The sequence below is a fragment of the Manis pentadactyla genome, chromosome 7 (genome assembly GCF_030020395.1).
Source record: "Manis pentadactyla isolate mManPen7 chromosome 7, mManPen7.hap1, whole genome shotgun sequence".
Lineage (NCBI taxonomy): Eukaryota > Metazoa > Chordata > Mammalia > Pholidota > Manidae > Manis > Manis pentadactyla.
Window position 1 is genome coordinate 122,365,721 of NC_080025.1, and position 20,540 is coordinate 122,386,260.

Sequence of the window (20,540 nt, forward strand, 5' to 3'; positions counted from 1 at the left end):
GTTACTGAAGTTTAATGCTTATTTCAAAGTTCCTTTTTAAAGTTTTAAGGAATAAGCAATCTTGGGGTAAGTTTCATATTGCAAATTCTAAAGTCTAATGTCTTAACCTTTGCATGCAGTTTTCCTCAGGGTAGCTCTATTAAATGTAATTTCTTTTCTTCTGGTAATGTGGACAATACCTTTCACTCTGCAGGCTGCTAACCTATTCCATTTGCAATAATCCAAGCATAATAACCTTTTAATGAAATGCCCAGTCATCTACTTCATTGTGTTTCTTTCAGCTGACGGACTGATTTAACTCTACTTTCCTTCCAAGTTTTTGCCCCATTTAATATAGTATGATATGGTAATACCTTGGATTTTTTCCAAATACATTCAACATTCAAATCCTTCCCATCCTTCAATTTTTAAGTAAAACTCTACCTTCTCCACGATTCCTAACTATGGTTTGAGCCAATGAAATCACTAGTATGTGAAATCCTACTGTGCTTGTAAAAACACACACACAAACAAGTATGCAGTGTCTCTATTTTAATCACTCAGGGGAATGAAATTTGAATCCAAATAGTTCTATGATTATTTTATGTTTGTTAATTATATTTCTCCCAAAAGATTATAAGAAATAAATTTTTCATGTAGTTCTGTACATCTCACAGGGCCTACAGGGCTCATTCACTCATTAAACAAATATTTACTGTGTTTACTATATATTAGTGTACTAGGTACTGAGTAAATAAAATGCTATCCTGATTTTGAGAATTCTCAAATCTGATGGGATGTAAAGATACAGAAATAAGTAATTAAAATAGAAGGTGATTATGCTTGATGACTCCAGGTAAATAGGTAACTACAGGTTGCTATAAAGCATTTAACTAGTGAAAATAAAATAGTATTTAAGATGAAACATGAAGAATAACTAGAAGTTAGCCAGGTTAAAGAGAACTAACTGATAGAAAGAATCCCAGATTTGAAGTTCGAGTTCCCTGGTTAGTGCTGAGAAGATATAAAAAATCTATTTGGCAAAGCTGTTATCATACTTGGATGTGTCTCTGCCAATACTGATAATTTGCTCTTCTAGTCTAAGCTTATTTGACTTCAGGCCTGCAGGTGTTTTTTTACTCTGATACAGGAAAATGTCAACTTTGCTTATTTATTTTTCCTATTTCCCTTTTTCTTTGAATGCTTTGGCTATAATAAGACATGTACAACAATCATGTTCTTAAATTGCTTCAGAAAACTGGAGTGTAATAAATTCCACTTAGCTGCTACCAAATGACACAGCACAGATTCTGGAACAGAGAACAGAAGAACAGCAGGAAGACACTTTTCAAGAAAGGGAAGGTAAAGAGATAACAAAACCTTGAAAGCAGCAGGTTTTCCATAAAATAGAAGAAATGACTGCACTGTGAAAGGAGGTCTTTTCTTCCTCCTAAATTAATACTCAGGTCCCTAAGGGGATAAATTAAGAATAACCTTAATGCCCCCAAAACTACTGGGTAGTAATCAACTTTTCTTTTACATGGCATAGGGGTTTTGTTCATCCATAGAGGACACCACTGTGTACTGTGGTGCTCAGAGAAAGGCAAGAGCCAGTTGCATTTTTCTATCCCATTAGCTGTTGGCCACCTGAGTATGGGGGAGAATAAAAACATTTAAATGACACAGTCTAACATGGATGGCAGTGTTTTTAGCTTGTGATTGTGAGAAGTGGTACGAATCAAGGAGAATCAAAGAAATAAGTGTCCTAAACTCTAGGGGTAACCTCTTGCAGAAATTCAAATGTCTCTTTACAGTTTGGGTAAAGCACACCAAAGATATATTAGAAACTGGCTGACGATTTTTCATTCAAATTTCTTGATATGAATTTCTTCAATTCTGTAAAGTTGTGAGTTATTAACATCTGATAACTTGTGGAGGTCAATGTTTGGCATGTTACAATTACAGGTTATTTAATCAATGCCTCAAAAAAATCTTGAAGCGTTTTATAGAGAATGAAGGCTTAGTATAGAACCTATAATAACTAATTAGTTCAATGTTTTGATTTAACTAATTGAAAAAAAATCATTCATTACTTAGAGAAATTCTATATTCAGGATAAGAAGATGAAAAGAAAATATTAGTTCACTAAGCTGCATAATATTTAAATACATTGAAGTTAAACTAAAACTGAAACATAAAACTTTATTCTTATGGACCTAGAGAGCATTATGCTAAATGATATAAGCCAGGAGAGAAAGACAAATACGATGATTTCACTTATATATGGAATCTAAAAAACAAAACAAAACAAATGAAAAGAGCAGAAATATATTCCTAGACACAGAGAACTAGTGGTTGCCGTGGGGGAGGGTGGGTGAAATAGGTGAAGGGGATAAAGAGGTACAAAATATCAATTATATATAATTTAGTCACAGGGATGAAAGTACAGCATAGAAAATAGAATCAATAATACTGTAATAACCTCCCATGTTGACAGATAACTACATTGTCAACATTTATTGGGGTGATAATTTAATAATGTAGATAACTGTTGAATCACTATGTTATATACTTGAAATGAACATAATATTGTATATCAACTATATTTCAATAAAAAAAGAAAAAATATCTATTCTTCAAAGTTATTTCCAAATTATAGGAAAGTAAACATTCCCTTTACATATCTATATGTTGTAGGATATAAATATTTGTAGTCTTAAAATCTGCATTATGGCTCTGGTTAATAGCTTTGACATGTGAAAAAATTCTGACCTTGTCTAGCTTCAGGGATTAATTATAAGATTTTTTAATTTAGTAACCAAAAAAAAACAAAATGTAGAATAAGTCACTTCGAATTTTATGAAGTCAGCACTGTCTTCTCCTGAATATTAGAGACAATCCCAGACATGGGGGTGGGGAAGGGTGAGCAGGAATAAAGAACAAAAGGCATTGTATAAGTATTTACAACAAAACTAACTATAAAATTTACCTTGTTTTCTATGATGTTTAATATGGCATGATACACAAAAGGGTGATTAAAATGATTTTGCATTAGAATAACAAAGATTTTATAATTTACTGTAAGAGGTTAGAAGTTGACCAAAAATCAATATTTTTAAAGACTGGACTAATTAAGCTATGGAATGACTGGGGAGTGATGTCAAGTGTAGTTGTTCCATTCTGTGGTTGTGTTTTTCTTGCTCTATAAGACATGTGGGTCAAAACTGAGGTAAAATTCCCTTGTATCAGCTGAAACTTCCGCTTCCTCTAAATCTCGGCCTCAGTGTTGGTGAGATTACCTGGTTTATCAGCTGAGGTGACAGTGGGCTTACGACCCCATCCTAAAACCGATGCCCCACAAGAAACCTTTTCCTTGATCTATACAAGCTCATGTGGCCACCGCTCTACCCTTCCTTCAATCTTCTGGCCTTGCATCCTTGTGTGTTGCCTGAATCAAGGCGAGCATTAAGGCCCAGTCATTTCCTCTCATTCCCTTTCCTCTCACAAAAAAAAAAAAAAATCTTGCACTTAATATTTAATTTATTTAGTAATATAACTAACAAAGTCACAAGAAGCCACATTGTGCCCAGTGCCTTCCAACTATCTCCTCACTCTACTTTACCTTTCTCTCCCAGCAACACTCAAAACCCTCCATTTTCCTGGCACAGAGCAATTCTTCCTACACTCGGCTCCTTCAGGGTCTCAGATTCTACCCCAGCAACTTATCAGAGTATTTATAAAAAACATAAACAAAGAACAGATCTTCCTTCCTCACAGGAATTCCTGTGAACAAAATTTCCCCATCTCATCTGTTTTTGGTGAGTCTGAAAGATCTTCTTAGAGGGCTATACTTCATGAGAAAAAGTAGCAGTCACCAAAGGGCTCTGAAGTCACTATATTTATTTGGATTTGATCTACTTTTGGACTCTTTATAATTCAAATAATGCTTAGAGAGAATTCTAGACATAAATCCTGGATTGTAGGGTGTGAGGAGTATAAAAGCATAAAGAAGAACAGACATTGTATGAGTATTTACAACAAGAATTTAGAATAGTTTATAGGAAACAAAACAGTAAAGAAAGCACAGTGGGAATTCCTGTGCAAGGTCTAGACCTGCAGGGAGTTCTAGAATGCAGGTAGTAACTAAAACCAAAATAAAAGTGGAGATCAAATACCAGAGTAAGATGAGAAGATAGCATTTATAGCATTAAAAAAATATAGTTTTTAGAAGAAACTCATAGACAATGATAAGTGACTGGAGATCACCATGGAGGATGGGTTAGGGTAGGTGGGTAGGTAAAGGGGATAAAGTGCCACCCATCTTGCCTGTCCATGGGCACCTCAGAGGCCTCCAGCTCCTTCAAACACTCTTGTGCCCTGGGTCCACTGCTGCCCTCTTTGGTAAGGTTAACAATCAGACACATAAGGAATACAGTTCTTGGTGATGAAGGTGAATTCAAGATAAAGTAACTTGCTAAAGCAGTATGTTTAGTTTGAAATCTGACTATGGAGAAGTATGAATATTATACTCTTATACAGTAGACTCATCTTTTCTAGACTGAAGACATTCAAGAATTTGAAATGCCAGTATCCACATCTCATAATTTCTTGATCATATCTGAAATATAAAATTACACAGCCATTATTTCTGCCCCTTATTTTTTCTCCTTGCCTTCTTCCAGAAGCATTTATTAATAGTCTGTGATAAGCATTGTGCTAGATGAGGATACAGAGAAAAAAGAAAGTTCTTGCCTTAAGAAGCTCAGAATCTAGAAAGGATGCAGACATGTAAATAGTTGCATAAAAACTGACTATGTACTAAGAAGTGAAACAGAGTTCATGAAAGCATATAGAACAGGCTAAAGTAGGAAGATCAGCGGAGCCTTTCTGTAAGGAGGGGCACCTGAGCGTGTTTTAAAGAGTGAGTAGCTGGCTACTGAGGAAGAAAGGGAAGGCTGGTCCATGTAGAGGCAACACCAGAGGCAGAAATATCAAGAGCACATGGTCTTTCTGAGGATGTGCAAGTAATCAAGCATAGCGCGAGCAGTATGGCCATAGTGTGTGAGCATAGATGACAGTGAGACAGTAGTGGGACAGGTAAAATGGGAAAAGAAATAAAAACCCTGGGTTCCCTGATGGCAGCAAGGAGGAACAGAGCTGTGTTTAGTGAGGTCACTATGGCAGTAGTATGGATGATGGAGGAAGGAATTGAGAAGTGAGACTGGAGGCCAAGAGCCTAATTTGGAGATATAAAGTAATCCAGATGAGAAAGAGATCCAGATTCCATTAAGTCAGTGTCAAGTTCATACACACAAGACAAGACCTGCCTCATGACAGCCTCCCAAGGCAGACAGGGAAGCAAGGGAAAGGAGCTGCCTCAAGGCATCTCCTCAGAAGCCTCCCATCCTTTCATGTTCCAGCAGGTTCACAAGGCATTCCACCAAGACACAGGTTAACTGTGGCTCAAGTCTTTGCCTACATGGCCCATTTAGGCACAAACGAGATATCAGAGCACCTTTTCAGGGACATTCCCTACAGGCAGTGGTAGTGGGTTTGGAGAGGAAGAAGTAGAGAAGTGAGAAGATTAATGAAGTCATAGAACAAACAGGTTGGTGGCTATATGGGGTGTCAAAAATAATAGCCAGGTGTCTAACTAAAGCAACTGAGTAAATGAAAAACTCATAAAGATAAATTATGTGAGGGCTATGGAATAGGATCAGTTTGGAGATGAGGGGCCCAGGGAATGATAAGATGATATGACTTAGGTGTTGACATGTCAACTTGAGTTGTACTCTTGGGACATCCAAAGAGCAATGACAGTGGGCACCTGGATATGTGATTTGGAAGCTCCTAAGAGAGGTCTGGTCTAGACCTGCAGGGAGTTCTAGAATGCAGGTAGTAACTAAAACCAAAATAAAAATGGAGGTCAAATACCAGAGTAAGATGAGAATATGGCATTTATAGTATTTAAAAAATAGTTCCTAGCAGTAGACTCATAGACAATGATAAGTGACTGGTGATCCCCATGGAGGATGGGTTTGGGTAGGTGGGTAGGTAAAGGGGATAAAGAGGCACAAAATCTCAATCATAATATATAAGATGGTCATGGGAATAGAAGCACAGCATGGAGAACATAGTGGTTCCATAACATCTTTCTATGTTGACAGATAGTAGGTGCACCAGATGGGATGAGGATTCAATAAAGTATGCAACTGTTGAACCACCATGTTGTATACTTGAAATCAATATAATATTGAATATCAATTATACTTCAATTTTTAAAAAATACACTTAAAATATGTTTTTTAAGAGTGAATGTTTACAAACAACATGAACCATATAACTAGAAGCACTACAGGTGAATATCTTGAAAAACTCCATCCCTTTTCTTCTTGTGGTGGAGTTGGCTTTTAATTGTTTGGAAAGGTGAGGCGTATAAAAAGAAAGTGGTCACTATGGAAACAGGCTATTCAACCAATATCAAACAGGCAGTTTTACCACAAAAGGGTGATTATTTTAGCTTCCTTTATGCATATTTTCATGGTTTCAATAATCACACATCTTTTTGCTCAGAAATTTCCAGTCAGTAATGACCTGGTGAGCAAAAGCAAATGCACCAAATAGTTTATAGCTATTTTCCCCAGGTTGCTTAATATGGGGGTACCCCAGACCCAGACTTTATGTGACTTCAGTACTCTCCATTTTATCAGGGTGTACAATTTATCTCTAACTTTTATAGCCAGCCTAAAGCTAAAGTGAACAGAGTCACAGGGAGAGTGTCTCCATTTTTTCCTTCACGGCCAAATCTCTTTAGTTAAGAACGTATTCATTTCATATTGTCAATCATTATTCTAGGCTGCAGTTAACATCTAAAGCTGTGTCAGAAAAAAGGAAAAGCATATACAGAATTTAAAGAAATGTATCACTAAAGTGCTAAACAAAACTCATGCAAATTCTTACAATGTAAGTCTCTCCTTTAGTTCATTATTGTACATTTTTAAACACAGGATATATTCATATTTAAATAATTGTTACTTCACTAACCTTATTCAAAAAAGTTTGTAATAATGCTTCCTTGTTCTCCCTATCAGCGATGTATCTATGCCTCCCAATGGAAGCAATTATCTGGATCTCTTTTTCCAGAAGTTCACACAAAGCAGCTTTCCTTTCGGCTCCAGTGAAAGATTGGTTAATGCGGGCAATCTCTTCTTGCTGCCAAACTAGAGGAATAACATGAAAGGCTCCTAAGTTCTTAAAACCTCACATCTTTACAGAGCATTTTTTATCATCACATCCTGACAAGTAATATTTTATTTTTATATCAACATAAGTAAAATTAGACATATTTAGATTCATGTTGTACATCTGAAATATGAAAAAAATATGAAATAGAAGCCAAGCAACTTAAAGCAGTAAAAGTCAAACAAACAGAAGCCAAAGAAATCAGTAAAGATAGTATCAAATTATGCTTTCAAACAAGCATGCACACTCCTCAGTACTGAATAAATATGGCTTGGGTTTGTGGCAGCCACAAATCTCCCTCCAAGAGAGCACCTGCTGGGAGGACAGGTATCTGAGGGTTCCAGCTAGAGCACTTTGGACCTGCCCCCTCGTTAGAGCAGACTATGACGGAGCACTATGGGGAATCAGGGCCTAACCATGCCTGCCCAACAGTGATCTCTTCCGTGCTCAGTTGTGGTATCAGAGCTGACCACAGGGCTGGCTCAGACTGCCTCCTGCTGTAGCTGCTAGAGGCTTTCTGTCCCTCATCCTCATTCCTTCACTCTTCTAACATTCGCAGGTGTCAAAACACCTCTCAATCTAAAGACTTTCCTTGCCTTTCCCTGATCTCTCTCCCCTTTCTTGATCTTTCACTTTAAACTCCAGCTTGATGTCTACTTCCCAGGACCCGAACTGGCGCTTATATGTAGAAATGTTGACTTCAATTGTTTTCTTGTTTCTTCATCACTAGCACTTAGGTACCATTTTCCATTTCTTTACAGAATTATAGCAGCAAGTGTTAAAAGTAATTGAATTTACTCTTTACTCAACCAATTAAGTTAAAATAATATTTGTAATATTTTAAAGCATTGGTTACTAGACATGAAATACATCCTAGGACCAATCATAAAATGCCAAAGAATAGTATTTTAATAAACTCATTTTACCTAAAGAGTAACACCATATTCTCAAAATTAACCCACATCAGAATATATGAGTTATTAGGTTCTTCCCCAAACTTAAATAACTCAAAATTTCTGGGCTTATATATATTTTAACAGGGATTCCATTCCATTCCTCTATGTGCCAAATTTGGGGAAGGAAACTGTGTTTATATTCCACATTTCAAAAATGTCAAACTTATTTATACTAAAAAATTCATAGTGTTGGAAACAAACTTAGAAATTCACACCTTTCCCCAATTTAAGACAGTATCCTCCTCTCAGCAGCTAGGATAGGTATAATATGACCACCCTGGTCCTAGTATTAGCCTGTGAGGCAAACATTATCAGTCTGTTCTTTGGACTGCATGGCATCCTTTTGGGGATCCAAAGGTAGCTATCACATTGCACTATCAAAAATAACATTTTGATCAAACAAGAAGTAAAGAGTGTGACTGTCAACTATTCAAGTTTTCTCTATTCTAAACATATAAACACTACCCTTCCTTAAATTGCACATTATTTGACACAATTCATGTCCTATTCAGGCAAAGCTCCTCTGGTTTATCACAGTGCCACTTTAAAAAATGGCATACCAAATTCCTGACAAGATGGAGGTTTATATACAGGCTGCTAACGCCCTTCTTCTAAATTCCTGTTGAAATGATACAAGGAATATGAAATGGAGGAGAAGGAGAGACCCAAATCAGTACTAGAAATCACAGAGGGGCGGGCTCCATATAGTAGAAAACTCAGGGGATTTCTTTAAGATGTAGAGCAGATATACCAGAAGACACTCAAGGAGATACAAATACTATCCCCCAAACGATTGGTCTCATCTCAGAAAGTGGATGCTGTAGCAGAAGAAAGTAGGAAACCTTAATTCAATGACTCAGAGCTCAAGAAAAGGGTACACTATGAACCCATTTGGTAGCTTACAATGTTTTAAGAAAGCTTTGAAAAACATTAAGGAGGAATAAAAGAATCGTTTCAAATCATTGCAGAAAAATAATCATAACTTTTTATGCAGAAAAAGACAAAAAAATCTGAAACAGAAAGAATAAAGCAAAATGAGAGAAGCAAATTCAAACAGTATATTTAAAAATATGAAATGGCTAATTTTTTTACTGAACATACAATAGAATAATTTATTAAAAATCCAATTATATGGTGTTTTTGGGAGGCACTTAAAACAATGTGACACCAAATGTTAAAGGTTAAACACAAAATATTGGAAAACATGAACAAAAAGAAAGCAGGAGCAGTAATATTAACATGTTGAAAATAAAGGGGAAAGCACTCAAAATTCAGTTATCAAGTTAGAATACTATTGTGATGAAAGCTATGACTCTCATGAATGCTTATAAACAAAATCACATCCCACCAAACTGTATAAAGCAAAACTTCTATCAGCTATAAAGATGAGGATATTTTCTACTATATATAAACATAAATAAAACATAAATGAGTTTGTCTATGCCAGTCAAGTAAAGAAGTATTCAAAGCATAAAAATACTTGAATATGATTAACAAATTCAATTAACACACATCAAATTCTGAACATCAAAGGCTGAAAATACACCTTATTTTCAAAGCCCTATGAATAATTATATAAATTCCAGGAGTAGGAATAAAAGAAAACAAATTGCCCAAATCAGAAATGTCAAAAACTGCATTTTTTGACATAGTATAATTAAGCTAGAAAAACTTAAGCTTAAAAAGAAATAGTCCCAACTGCTTAGAAATGTAAGAAATACTATCAAAAATAACATTTTAATCAAACAAGAAGTAAAAAGTCTGACTGTCAAAGGAAAGAAAAGCACTACACATCAAAATGCATAGGCTGCAACAAAAATTGCAATAAAGTTGGCTGGATTTTGCATAAATAAGCCTCTAATTCAAATCAGGTACCTGTGAAAAGTGTGTATGCAGGTCAGGGGAAGATTTATAAAAAGCTGTAATGTTTTCGACAATCACAGGCCTTTCCTGGTAAGTATGTCTGCTGGGCATTCTCCTCTTCTCCATGATTATTTCCAGATAACTGAGAGTGGTTTTGATACCCTGGTATGTACATCTATTCTGGGAACTTGAACTCCTTAAGCCATGTTTGTTGTATGTTCATCACAGAACTTGGAAACAAAACAAAGGTTGAAAGAACAGCCTACTGTTCTTTATTTGGAAAAAATATTCCAAAAAGCCAACTGTCGTCTTTGACATTTATTATAAGCTTCAGTTCATTCCTAGTGTTTGGATTCCTGAAAATACTTTTGTGCCACTTTTTGTAACCATCTTTGTTTATTGTGCATGCAGTAATCTTGGTTTTGAATGGGCAGAGTATCTTCTTGCACTTCCATGAGCAGCATGCTTGTAGAGTCCTTTCCATAGGCAGCGGGCCTGTTTTCCATCCATGCAGGTTTACAAAACTTTCACTTTATTCAAGATACCCTCACCCCAGAGTATATCAGAACATGCTGAATGCTCTGGCCTCACTACACCAGCATTTCCTTACAGATATCTCACTCTCTTCTCTGCTGATAAAACACAGGAACTATAGTTCCAAGGTGTAACTAGACTTTGCCTTAACTTTCTTTCTATCTATGCTACACTGAAAACTCCCCCACCTCACCCCCCACTTCTTTTTGAAGTGAAGGTACTAACATGTCTTCTTGCCTCTCCCTAGTTGAATAGACTATAAAATCACCCCACAAGGACAGCATTTCTGCTTCTATTTCCATTTATTTTTACCCAAAAACTTGAAATTTTTTACCATTAGATTTAAAGGCTTCCTTAGGATAGATCTCTCCTTGACATAAAATTACATTTTCTTATCTTCTATTTGATATGATTCAATCAAGGAAAATGTATTCTTACATTATTATATTCCAGACATGGGGACTTCCACGTGCAAAGATATTTCAGAATATATTATATTTATATATACTTTAAATAATTATAAATTATGACTTGCTTCTTCAGTTAAAATTTCAAGTTTATTTTAACACCAGTCTCAACACTAAAAGGTAAATATCTAAAGCTATAAGTGCTGTTTCTGGCCCTCTTCTGCTATAACCACTGCCTTTTGATGCCTATTTTTATCAGACTATTTCTTTTTCTCTCAAATTTAAATTTGAAATCATCCTGACCAGGTCAGGACTTAACAGCCGTGTTCCTTATTAAAAAAAATCTACTCTCTCCCTTACTAGGAGTACATTATTCAGATGCTACAGCTTGGTCTGTCCAAAAAGATGATTTGTAAATTTACAAGCTAAATTGTGTTCAACAAAAGAATTGCAAATTTAAGAGTTGAATTATGTTATGAAAGTCCAGGAAACTCATGATTTATGAGTTTACATTTAAGGGTAGTTTCACCAACCAGAAGAACTTCTTAAAATTTCACAAAATCCAAATACCAAAAGGAAATATATAATGAAGAGAAAAATTGTTTGCTTGTGGAAATAGAATATTTATCTCATGGGATTACATGCATGTTCCCAAAAAGCAAATAAAAATTGAGGGATGTTAGTAAGCCTATTTGACTTCTTAGTTTCACATTCGATATATCCAGTAGAATATTATTTAAGTTATTCTGCCATCCTCAGAGAGCAATATACTCCTCTCCTTGATTAGTACTGAGGTCCTGGTGAATATGGAGATACACGTATGTGAATTCCAATACACTTATATTCAGATTTTACACTGCTTAAATTATTAGTATGACTTTTAAAAAGGAAACAACCCAATGCAGCTAATTATTCATGAAAATAATGGGCCTTAATTCCAATAAAATTCTCCCTGTAAATCTACAGTAAGGGATGGAACACAGCATCTGAAAAATACCATGTTCCATCTACTAATAAGGAAGAGAAAAACACAGGAATGAGAAGCAACTGGACAAAACTGACTTTATATCTGATTTGACAGTTTCCAGAACTATACAAGAAAACACTGAAGAAAACACGAGAGGTTCTGCCCCCTTTCAAAATATATGTTCCCTAGGGATGATAATAAAAACAAACAGAAAAAATTTGGATGCCGTACTAGTTTTCTAGGGCTGCCACAACAAAGCACCTCAGACTGTGTGGTTCAAAAAAACAGAAATCTATGTTCTCGCAGTTCTGGAAGGTGCAAGTTCAAAATTAAGTTTAAGGGCAGGGCTAGTTTCCTCTGAGGGCATCTCTCCTGTGCTTGTAGTTAGCCATCTTCCTCTGGTGTCTTCACATGATTTTCTCTCTGCGCGTGAATGTGCCCTAATCTCCTCTTCTTAGAAGGGCACCAGTCATGGATCAGGGCCCACCCATACGATCTCACTTTTTCTTAATTACTTCTTTAAAGGTCCCATGTCCAATATAGTCACATTTTGACATACAGGGCATTGGGACTTCAGCATATGAATTTGGGGAGAACACATAGTTCAGCCCATCATGTCAATAATCACCAATTGTAAGAGAAATGGATAGGAAATGAATTGGCCCATTTAAAAGAATACATTTTATTTTATCTCCCTAGTTTATCTTCTTGGGTGACTCACTTAATTTATAGGGAGTTCAACTGCAAGATCAAAGGACATAACTATTATCTGAAGTCTGCACATATAAAATTTCTGAGATCTAAACTTGCAATTACCAAACAAGAAATAGCACCATACACAATATTTTGTACACAACTTACAGTTTATACACATCTCTTTTTAAAAATTCTCATCACAGACTAATAGCTTGAATGGAGAGAAGCAAGATTCAGACCCAAGGACCACAACCAGAAATGTCAATGGACTGGGCCCAGGGAGTCTTCCAAAGCTAGAAGTCAAAGTACTTTGAGATCAAGAGGTAGTAATTAGAGTCAGAAAATACCATTAACAAAAGTCAAAACAAAGCAAAGGGTTAGAAGATTCAGTTCAACAAAGATTTACTAGACACAAAGAGCAAAATCCTATCAGACACCCTAGGTACAAAGGTGGACAGTTAAGAGTGATGAGCACAGAGAACCACGGCACAAGGAAAAGAGGCTCTGAGCTCAATCTGTGCTGTTAAGAGAGGCTTCTGAAGATGGTGACCCCTAATGTTGAGCGGGAAAGGAGAGTAACAATTCAGATCAATGAAAAAAATCACCCTCAACGTATTTCTATAAAAAAATCAAAGTTTTTCCTGGAGATAATATTGTCTTGATAGATATTAATTTATATAGTTAAATTGGTTTTCTTAAATTGTTATCCTTTTGCTTTTATTACTGAGGGACAAGTTATCTGGGGGTAATGATAAAACTTCGTATTAGTTTTAATTCAAATGATGCAATTGTCAGTACGAGCCACAAGAGGGCAGCGGTTTCAAAGGCTGGAGTTGAGACGATGGAATGAAAATTGTATTAAAGTGCAAAATAAATTATTGAGCTTGTGAACCAGAAATTCTAACTACAACAAAATAGAATTTAAAAATTATTATTCTAAGAGTTTTAACCTAGAATTTTAGGGCTGGAAAAAATAAGAAATTTATTTTATATGTAAGAAATTTCATTTTCATTTTCTTTCATAAAAATCATGTATAGACACATAAAACATATATGTTCTATTTTAATATAGAAAATCTGTAAAAAAAATAATTTACCATATAACATATATATGTAACTTACATATGCATAAATCTTTGCACTCTTAAAATTACTTTCATAAATGCAGTATTTTATATTTTTCACTTTACAAAGCCTTTGAAGTAGAATGTGCCAGAAATTAAGTCCTTTTCTAGATGAAATTGAGGCTTAGAAGAAGTGAGAACTTGTCCAAGTTAATACCACTAATAAGTAGAAAGAGTAGAGCCTCATTCAGCATATTTTCTATTATTTGGACACTGGCCTATTAACCAAACAAAATAACAATGGTACATCCTTTGACTTAGTCATAGAGACTGCAGGTTCAGTTCCAGACCAGCACAATAAAGCAATTATTGCAATAAAGTGAGTCAAATGAACTTTTTAGTTTCCCAGAACTTATAAAGGTTATATTTATACTATGCTGTAGTCTATGAAGTGTACAATAGCATTATGTCTAAAAAAAAAGTACATACCTTAATTCAAAAGTACTTCATTGCTAATAACTGCTAATCATGACCTTAGCTTTCAGCCAGTCATGATCTTTTTGCTAATGAGGGTCCTGTCTCAGTGCAGATGGGCTGCTGACTGAGCAGGGTGGTGGCTGCTGAAGGTCGGGTGGCTGCAGTAATTTCTTAAAACAACAATGAAGTTGACTCTTCCTTTTGTGATTTGTCTGCAGCAGGCGATGCTGTTTGATAGCATTTTGCCCTCACTAGAACTTCTTTCAAAAGTGGAGTCAATTCTCTCAAACTCTGCTGTTGCTTTATCAACTATGTTTATATAACTGTCTAAATCCTTTATTATCGTCTCAACAGCCTTGCATCTTCACCAGCAGATTCCATCTCAAGAAACATTTTCTTCGTTCATCCATAAGAAACAATTTCTCATTCATTATGTTTATCATTAGATTGCATCAATTCAGTCACATCTTCAGACTCCACTTCTAGTTACCTTGCTGTCTTGCCAATGGGTTTCAGTCCGGGTTAAGTTCACTATGGGTTTGGTGTGACCAAAGAAAATGACAGTAGAACGTTCTTGGGGTGAAAGGGTTATACCCAACTTTATTTCCAGGTGGCAGGTCAGTCACTAAAATCCTGTTCACTCAGAGCGAGTCTACATGCAGCAAGCCAGTCTCTGCCTCTGGGTCTCTCAGCCCGCACAGTTGTACCTCTGAGCCTCTGTCCTCGGCGCTGCCGCCACTCCAGCCTCTGCTCTGCTCTCCTGCAGCCTTGCAGCCGTGCCACCATGTCGCTGAGAGCACTGGGTGGAGCTCTTTATATAGAGTTGGTAGCAACATATTGCCCACACGTGTGTCCAACCAGGGCCAGGTGAGAATCCTGGCCACAGGAACCTTCATTTTATTCACACTTGCTATTTCCACATCTGCAGTTAGTTCTTTCAGTGAAGTGAATCCCTCAAAGTCATCCATTAGAGATAGAACCAATTTCCTCCAAACTCCTGTTACTGTTGATATTTTGACAGTTGTTCTTAAAGGCATCTTTCTATGGTGAATCCTTTTCAGAAGGTCTCCAATTTACTTTGTCCAGATCACAACCTATGGCAAGTACAGCCTTACAAAATGCATTTCTTAAATAACAAGACTTGAAACTGAAAATGACGCCTTGATCCATGGAGCAGAATAAATGTTGTGTTAGCAGTGTCTTGCCAATGGGTTTCAGCCCCGGGCAAGTTCGCTATGGATTCAATGTGACCAAAGAAACTGACAGCAAAACGTTCTTGGGGTGAAAGGGTTATACCCAACTTTATTTTCAGGTGGCAGATCAGTCACTAAAATCCCGTTCACTCAGAGCAAGTCTGCATGCAGCAAGCCCGTCTCTGCCTCCGGGCCCCTCCACCCACACAGCCATCCTCTGGGCCTCTGCCTGCACAGCCGTCCCACACAGCTGTCCTCTGGGCCTCTCTGCACAGTTGTTCTGCACAGCCATCCTCTGGGCCTCTGTCCTCAGCGCTGCCACCACTCCAGCCTCTGCTCTGCTCTCCTGCAGCCTTGCAGCCCTGCCACTGTGTCGCACCCAGAGTACTGGGTGGAGCTCTTTATATGGAGTCCACAGCCATGTATTGCCCACAGGTGTGCAGTGAGCTAGTCAACCAGGGCCAGGTGAGAATCCTGGCCACAGGAACTCTCATTTTATCCACAGCAGGCATGAAAACAACATTCATCTCACGGAACATCTCCATTAGAGCTGAGCGACCAGGTGCATTGTTAATGAGTAGCGATATTTTGAAAGGAATCTTTCTGAGCAGTACGTCTCAACAGTGGGTTTACAATATTCAGTAACCCATGTTATAAACAGATGTGCTGTCATCTAGGCTTTGTAGTTCCATTTAGGGAGCATAGGCAGAGCAGATTTAGCATATCCATAAGGGCGCTAGGATTTGCAGAATGGTAAAAAAGCACCGGCTTCAACTTCAAGTCACCTGCTGCATTAGCCCCTAACAAGAGAGTCAGCCTGTCCTTTCAATCTCGTTTAAGCCACGCTTGACTCCTCTTTATATCTATGAAAGTCCTAGATGGCATCTTCTTCTAATAGAAAATGGAAAATCTGTTGTTCGGTGTAGACACCTTCATTAACGATCTTGGCTAGATCTGGATCTCTTGCTGCAGCTTGCACTTGCTGCTTCACCTTGTACTTTTTTGTATTAGGGAAACAGCTTCTTCCCTTAAACCTCATGAACCAAACTCTTGCTTCAAACTTTTCTTCTGCAGTTTCCCTGCCTCTCTCAGCCTTCACAGAATTAAAGAGAGTTAGGGTCTTGCTCTGGATTAAGCTTTGGCTTAAGGGAATGTTGTGCCTAGTTTGATCTATCCAGACCTCTAAAACTTTCTCTATATTAGCAATAAGGTTGTTGAGCTTTTTTATCATCATGAGAAGTACTTTTAATTTCCTTCAAGAATTTTTCTTTTGCATTCACAACTTGGCTGTTTGGCACAAGAGGCCTAGCTTCGAGCCTATCTCGGCTTTCAACATGACTTCCTCACTAAGTCTAATCATTTCTAGCTTTCGATTTAAAGTGATAAATGTGGAACTCTTCTTTTCATTTCAGCACTTACAGGGCACTGCAAAGCTATTAGTTAATAGCTAATTTCAATTATTAGTTAATAGGTCAAGCTATTAGTTAATAGGTCTAATTTCAATACTGTTGTTTCTCAGGGAATAGGGAGGCCCAAGGAGAGGGAGAGTGACAAGGAAACAGCCTCAGAACACACACATGTGTTAAGTTCACTCTTATATGGGTGAGGTTTATGGCACCCTGTGGAGAAGCTGGGGTTCCTATGGCCGGGATCCTCACTGAACTTAAACCACCTGATGATGTAACTGGCCTGTTGCTAGGCTACCGCTTCCACACCTTTAGGCAATAAGCTATTATTGCGCTATATAGAGAGCTGGGCCCAGAGCTCTGGGCGGAGGCAGAGACGCTAGTGCTCAACCTACCACCGGGAGAACAAGCCGGGTATAAACCCTTTCACCCCAAAGAACGTTTTGCTGTCAATTTCTTTGGTCACATTGAACCCATAGCAAAGTTGCCTGGGGCTGAAACCCATTGGCAAGACACACCCCAAAACAATTACAATAATTACATCAAAGATCACTGATCACAGATCACCAAAATAAATAAAGTAATAATAGAAAAGTTTGAACTATTGCTAGAATTACCAAAATGACACAGAGACACAAAGTAAACAAATGCTAGTAAAAAACAGACTCGCTCAATGAAGGGTTGCAACAAACCTCCAATTTGTAAAAAACCCAGTATTTGTGAAGTGCGATAAAGCAAAGCACAATGAAACAAAGTATGCCTGTACATGCTTTGAATATTACTCAAATAGAGTTCTGCTATCACAGAACTTCAGTTTTATACTTGTTAATAAGACCTTTCGCAAACACCTTTCTAACAGTACTGTTTAATCACTAAAACTTACATATAAACTCTGTTTTCATCTGAGACGAAATGGAAGTAAAAGTGAAATTTAAAGTAAAACAAAGCATTTGCAGAGGTCAATGGTTAGGAAAATGGGGAAGCAGACACACAAGCCTGGGGAGCAGGTCTACCTGTGCCTCAAACACTGCCACATTCCTAAAGCCACTGGACTTTGCATGCTACCAAAGAGATACATTTATTAGGATGGCTTTTTAGACCTAACTTTTATTTGCATCATCTTCAGTAAATAGCTTATTATCACATACTTATTTAAATAGACCCAATATCTGACATCTAAAACTGTATTTAATTAGAGAAGAAAGGGTGACTTGAGTAGCAGAACAAATAACATGCACAAATAGAATATAAAGAAACAAAGTTATAGCAAAAAAAATTGCTTAAAGTTATGAATAATCAGAGAGGAGTTAAAGACTCTTATTTCTTTGAATAAAAAGACACTGTTCAGCTAAGAAAAAAGTGAGACTGTCTTTAAATTTTAAAATTCTTTTGCTTTAGCTACTTCCTGGGAAAGCAGAAGCTAGAAGAGACCTGCATTACTACATCCTGATTTCCCCTTCATTCATTCATGTATTCAGTCTACCCATAATCGTCATGCATATATGCTAAGCATAGAAAAAGAGATCATCAAAAAAATAAGTGAGTTATTTTCTCATGGAGCTTACAATCTAGAGGTGAAAATGAATGTTAACAAAAGATGTACTATTATAAATTTTGGTGAAATAAATGAAGACTTGAGGTGCAGCAAGAACCATGAGACAATAATAGGATATTCAAGATGTACTGCCAGTCACAAAAGCCTCTCAGAAAGTGACATTAAAGCTGAGATTTGGAAGGCAGGCAATGGAAATTTACTTCAAGAACAGTGTATCTACTGCCCTGAGGAGGGATTGCTTGGCTTTTTCAAGTAACTGAAGCTTTTAATTGTGTCAATGACTAATACATATCCCAGGGAAGAAATGAGACATAAAAGAGGTATGGCATAGTATATACATTTGTATGTCAACATTAACGGAGGAGAACAAGCAGTATTGCCAGGCCCCTCCTCTAAAGAGAAGAATCAGAGGAAAGACAGCTGGATTGAGGGAGTTGAGACAGTTCAACTCTGAGTTCACAAATTTCCAAGATCATCAGAGAACCAGACTGGATAATATTTTCTCTTTTTATCTCATAGGGATAAGGATCAAATGAGGTAAGGTACTAAAACTGCATAATTTACAGAGCAGTATACACATTTTATTTACCCATTATTAATGTAAATGCATAACCAGTTTCATTTCAGCCTTAATTTGTTTAAAATGTAAGACATTATTCATCCTTTTGAATTCTCTAGGTCAGATTCCCATCTTCCCAAAATAATGTCTTCCTTTGTCTTTAGTAAACCTGTTTTTTCTACTAATGAAAAATTATAAAATTAATGTTTTATGCAAAGCCTATTTCAAACTTACGTTCTAGTGCATTATAAAGAAGTTCAAAATCTTCTTTTGTTTGAGGATTATGCCTTCGGTAATAATCCAGTTTCATCCATTCTTCTTTTTCTCTTATCTTCCTTTGTTCTTCCTGTTCTTCCCACTTCAACCTTAACATTTTCTGTCTTCTTAAATTCTCTACTACAATTTTAGCATGCCATTGTCTGTAGTAAGTCTGTATCACTATTACCTATAGTTGAATTAAGAGGAAATAAAAAGTGTCTATACCGACAACTTTATCACAGAGTAATGAAAGGCAACAATCATTATTTTTACTCCAAATCAATAACTACAAAAAATACTGAGAGTCTAGTTTTAGCTCTCTGCCAGATACTCTCACATACATTATAACACAAAAGTCTTGGCAAATACATGACTTATTTGACTTTGAAATCTAGCAAATATACATTCACAGGAGGCAGTCTGTAAATGCTTAAGAATATAGGCACTGGCGTAAAACTTACTTTAAATCTTCCCTCTGCTAGTCACTAGTTATTTGATTTGGGGTAAATTATTTACCATCTCTGTGTGGTAGTACCCTCATCTATGATAATAACAGTATGCATAAAAAGCACTTAGGTCAAGCCTAGTACATCACAAGTCTTCAATAAATACTCTTTTGTTATGAATATTATCTCTACTTCATATCTTAACTGTCATTAGCTTAAGCTCACATTTAAAACAATATTATATTTCCTATACACACAACAGTTAGGTTATATGTGAAAATCACAAAAGGCAGACTATATAAAAAGGGACTTTAGCCAATAAGTACTTATTAAATTGTGAAAAATATAAATATGTCTGAGGGTACAGCATAATAAGGTACTCAAAAAGCTTGCAATGTAGCTGAAAGAGTTTATATCTTTATTTACTAAACTCATAAACAAAAGTAAAATGTAGAGAGGCTAAATCAAGACTGAAGACAGACTATGCTGATGCATTCTTTTCTCTCATCCTAATCCCTGGTAAGTATATAAAATTATATAAGGAAAAATCAATGAAGACATTGGATCATACTGAACGAGTCTCCCAAAGGAACAGAAACTTTGAAGAGGCCCAAGAAAGGAAACAGGTGGAATAAATTGAAGGAATCTGTAGCTTACTGTACTAGAGAGGCAAGCTAGAAAATGCAGAAGTGTCTGTAAGACTATTTCAAGGCCAAAACTGGTGGATCCTCTGAGTAGAAGGGGTCTTAGGGCATCTAACAAGGATACTGCTTGAAAAATGAAAAAGAGACAGACTCCTTTAAAACAATTTTGGTAATGAACAACAGAAATGTTTGCTTCTAGACAAGAGGCATTAGTGTCCCAGAAGGCTGGTCACACCTCGGATGAACAGAAGCCCCCTCTCCAGCAAACTAGCTCTCTCCCAGATTCATGCCTTG

At 36.7% G+C, this 20,540-nt stretch overlaps 1 protein-coding gene across 2 annotated transcripts in view; it reads right to left on the reverse strand.

Annotated features, from left to right (window-relative positions):
• The window catches only part of IQUB (IQ motif and ubiquitin domain containing), a 77,064-nt gene that overhangs the window by 22,370 nt on the left and 34,154 nt on the right, over window positions 1-20,540 (reverse strand). For both annotated transcript variants that reach the window (XM_036905605.2, XM_057504732.1), the window contains 2 exons: window positions 19,133-19,343; window positions 7,024-7,199 (listed from right to left, as the gene is read on the reverse strand). In XM_036905605.2, coding sequence (XP_036761500.2) covers window positions 7,024-7,199; window positions 19,133-19,343 — 387 coding nt within the window. The remainder of the gene's footprint in view (window positions 1-7,023; window positions 7,200-19,132; window positions 19,344-20,540) is intronic.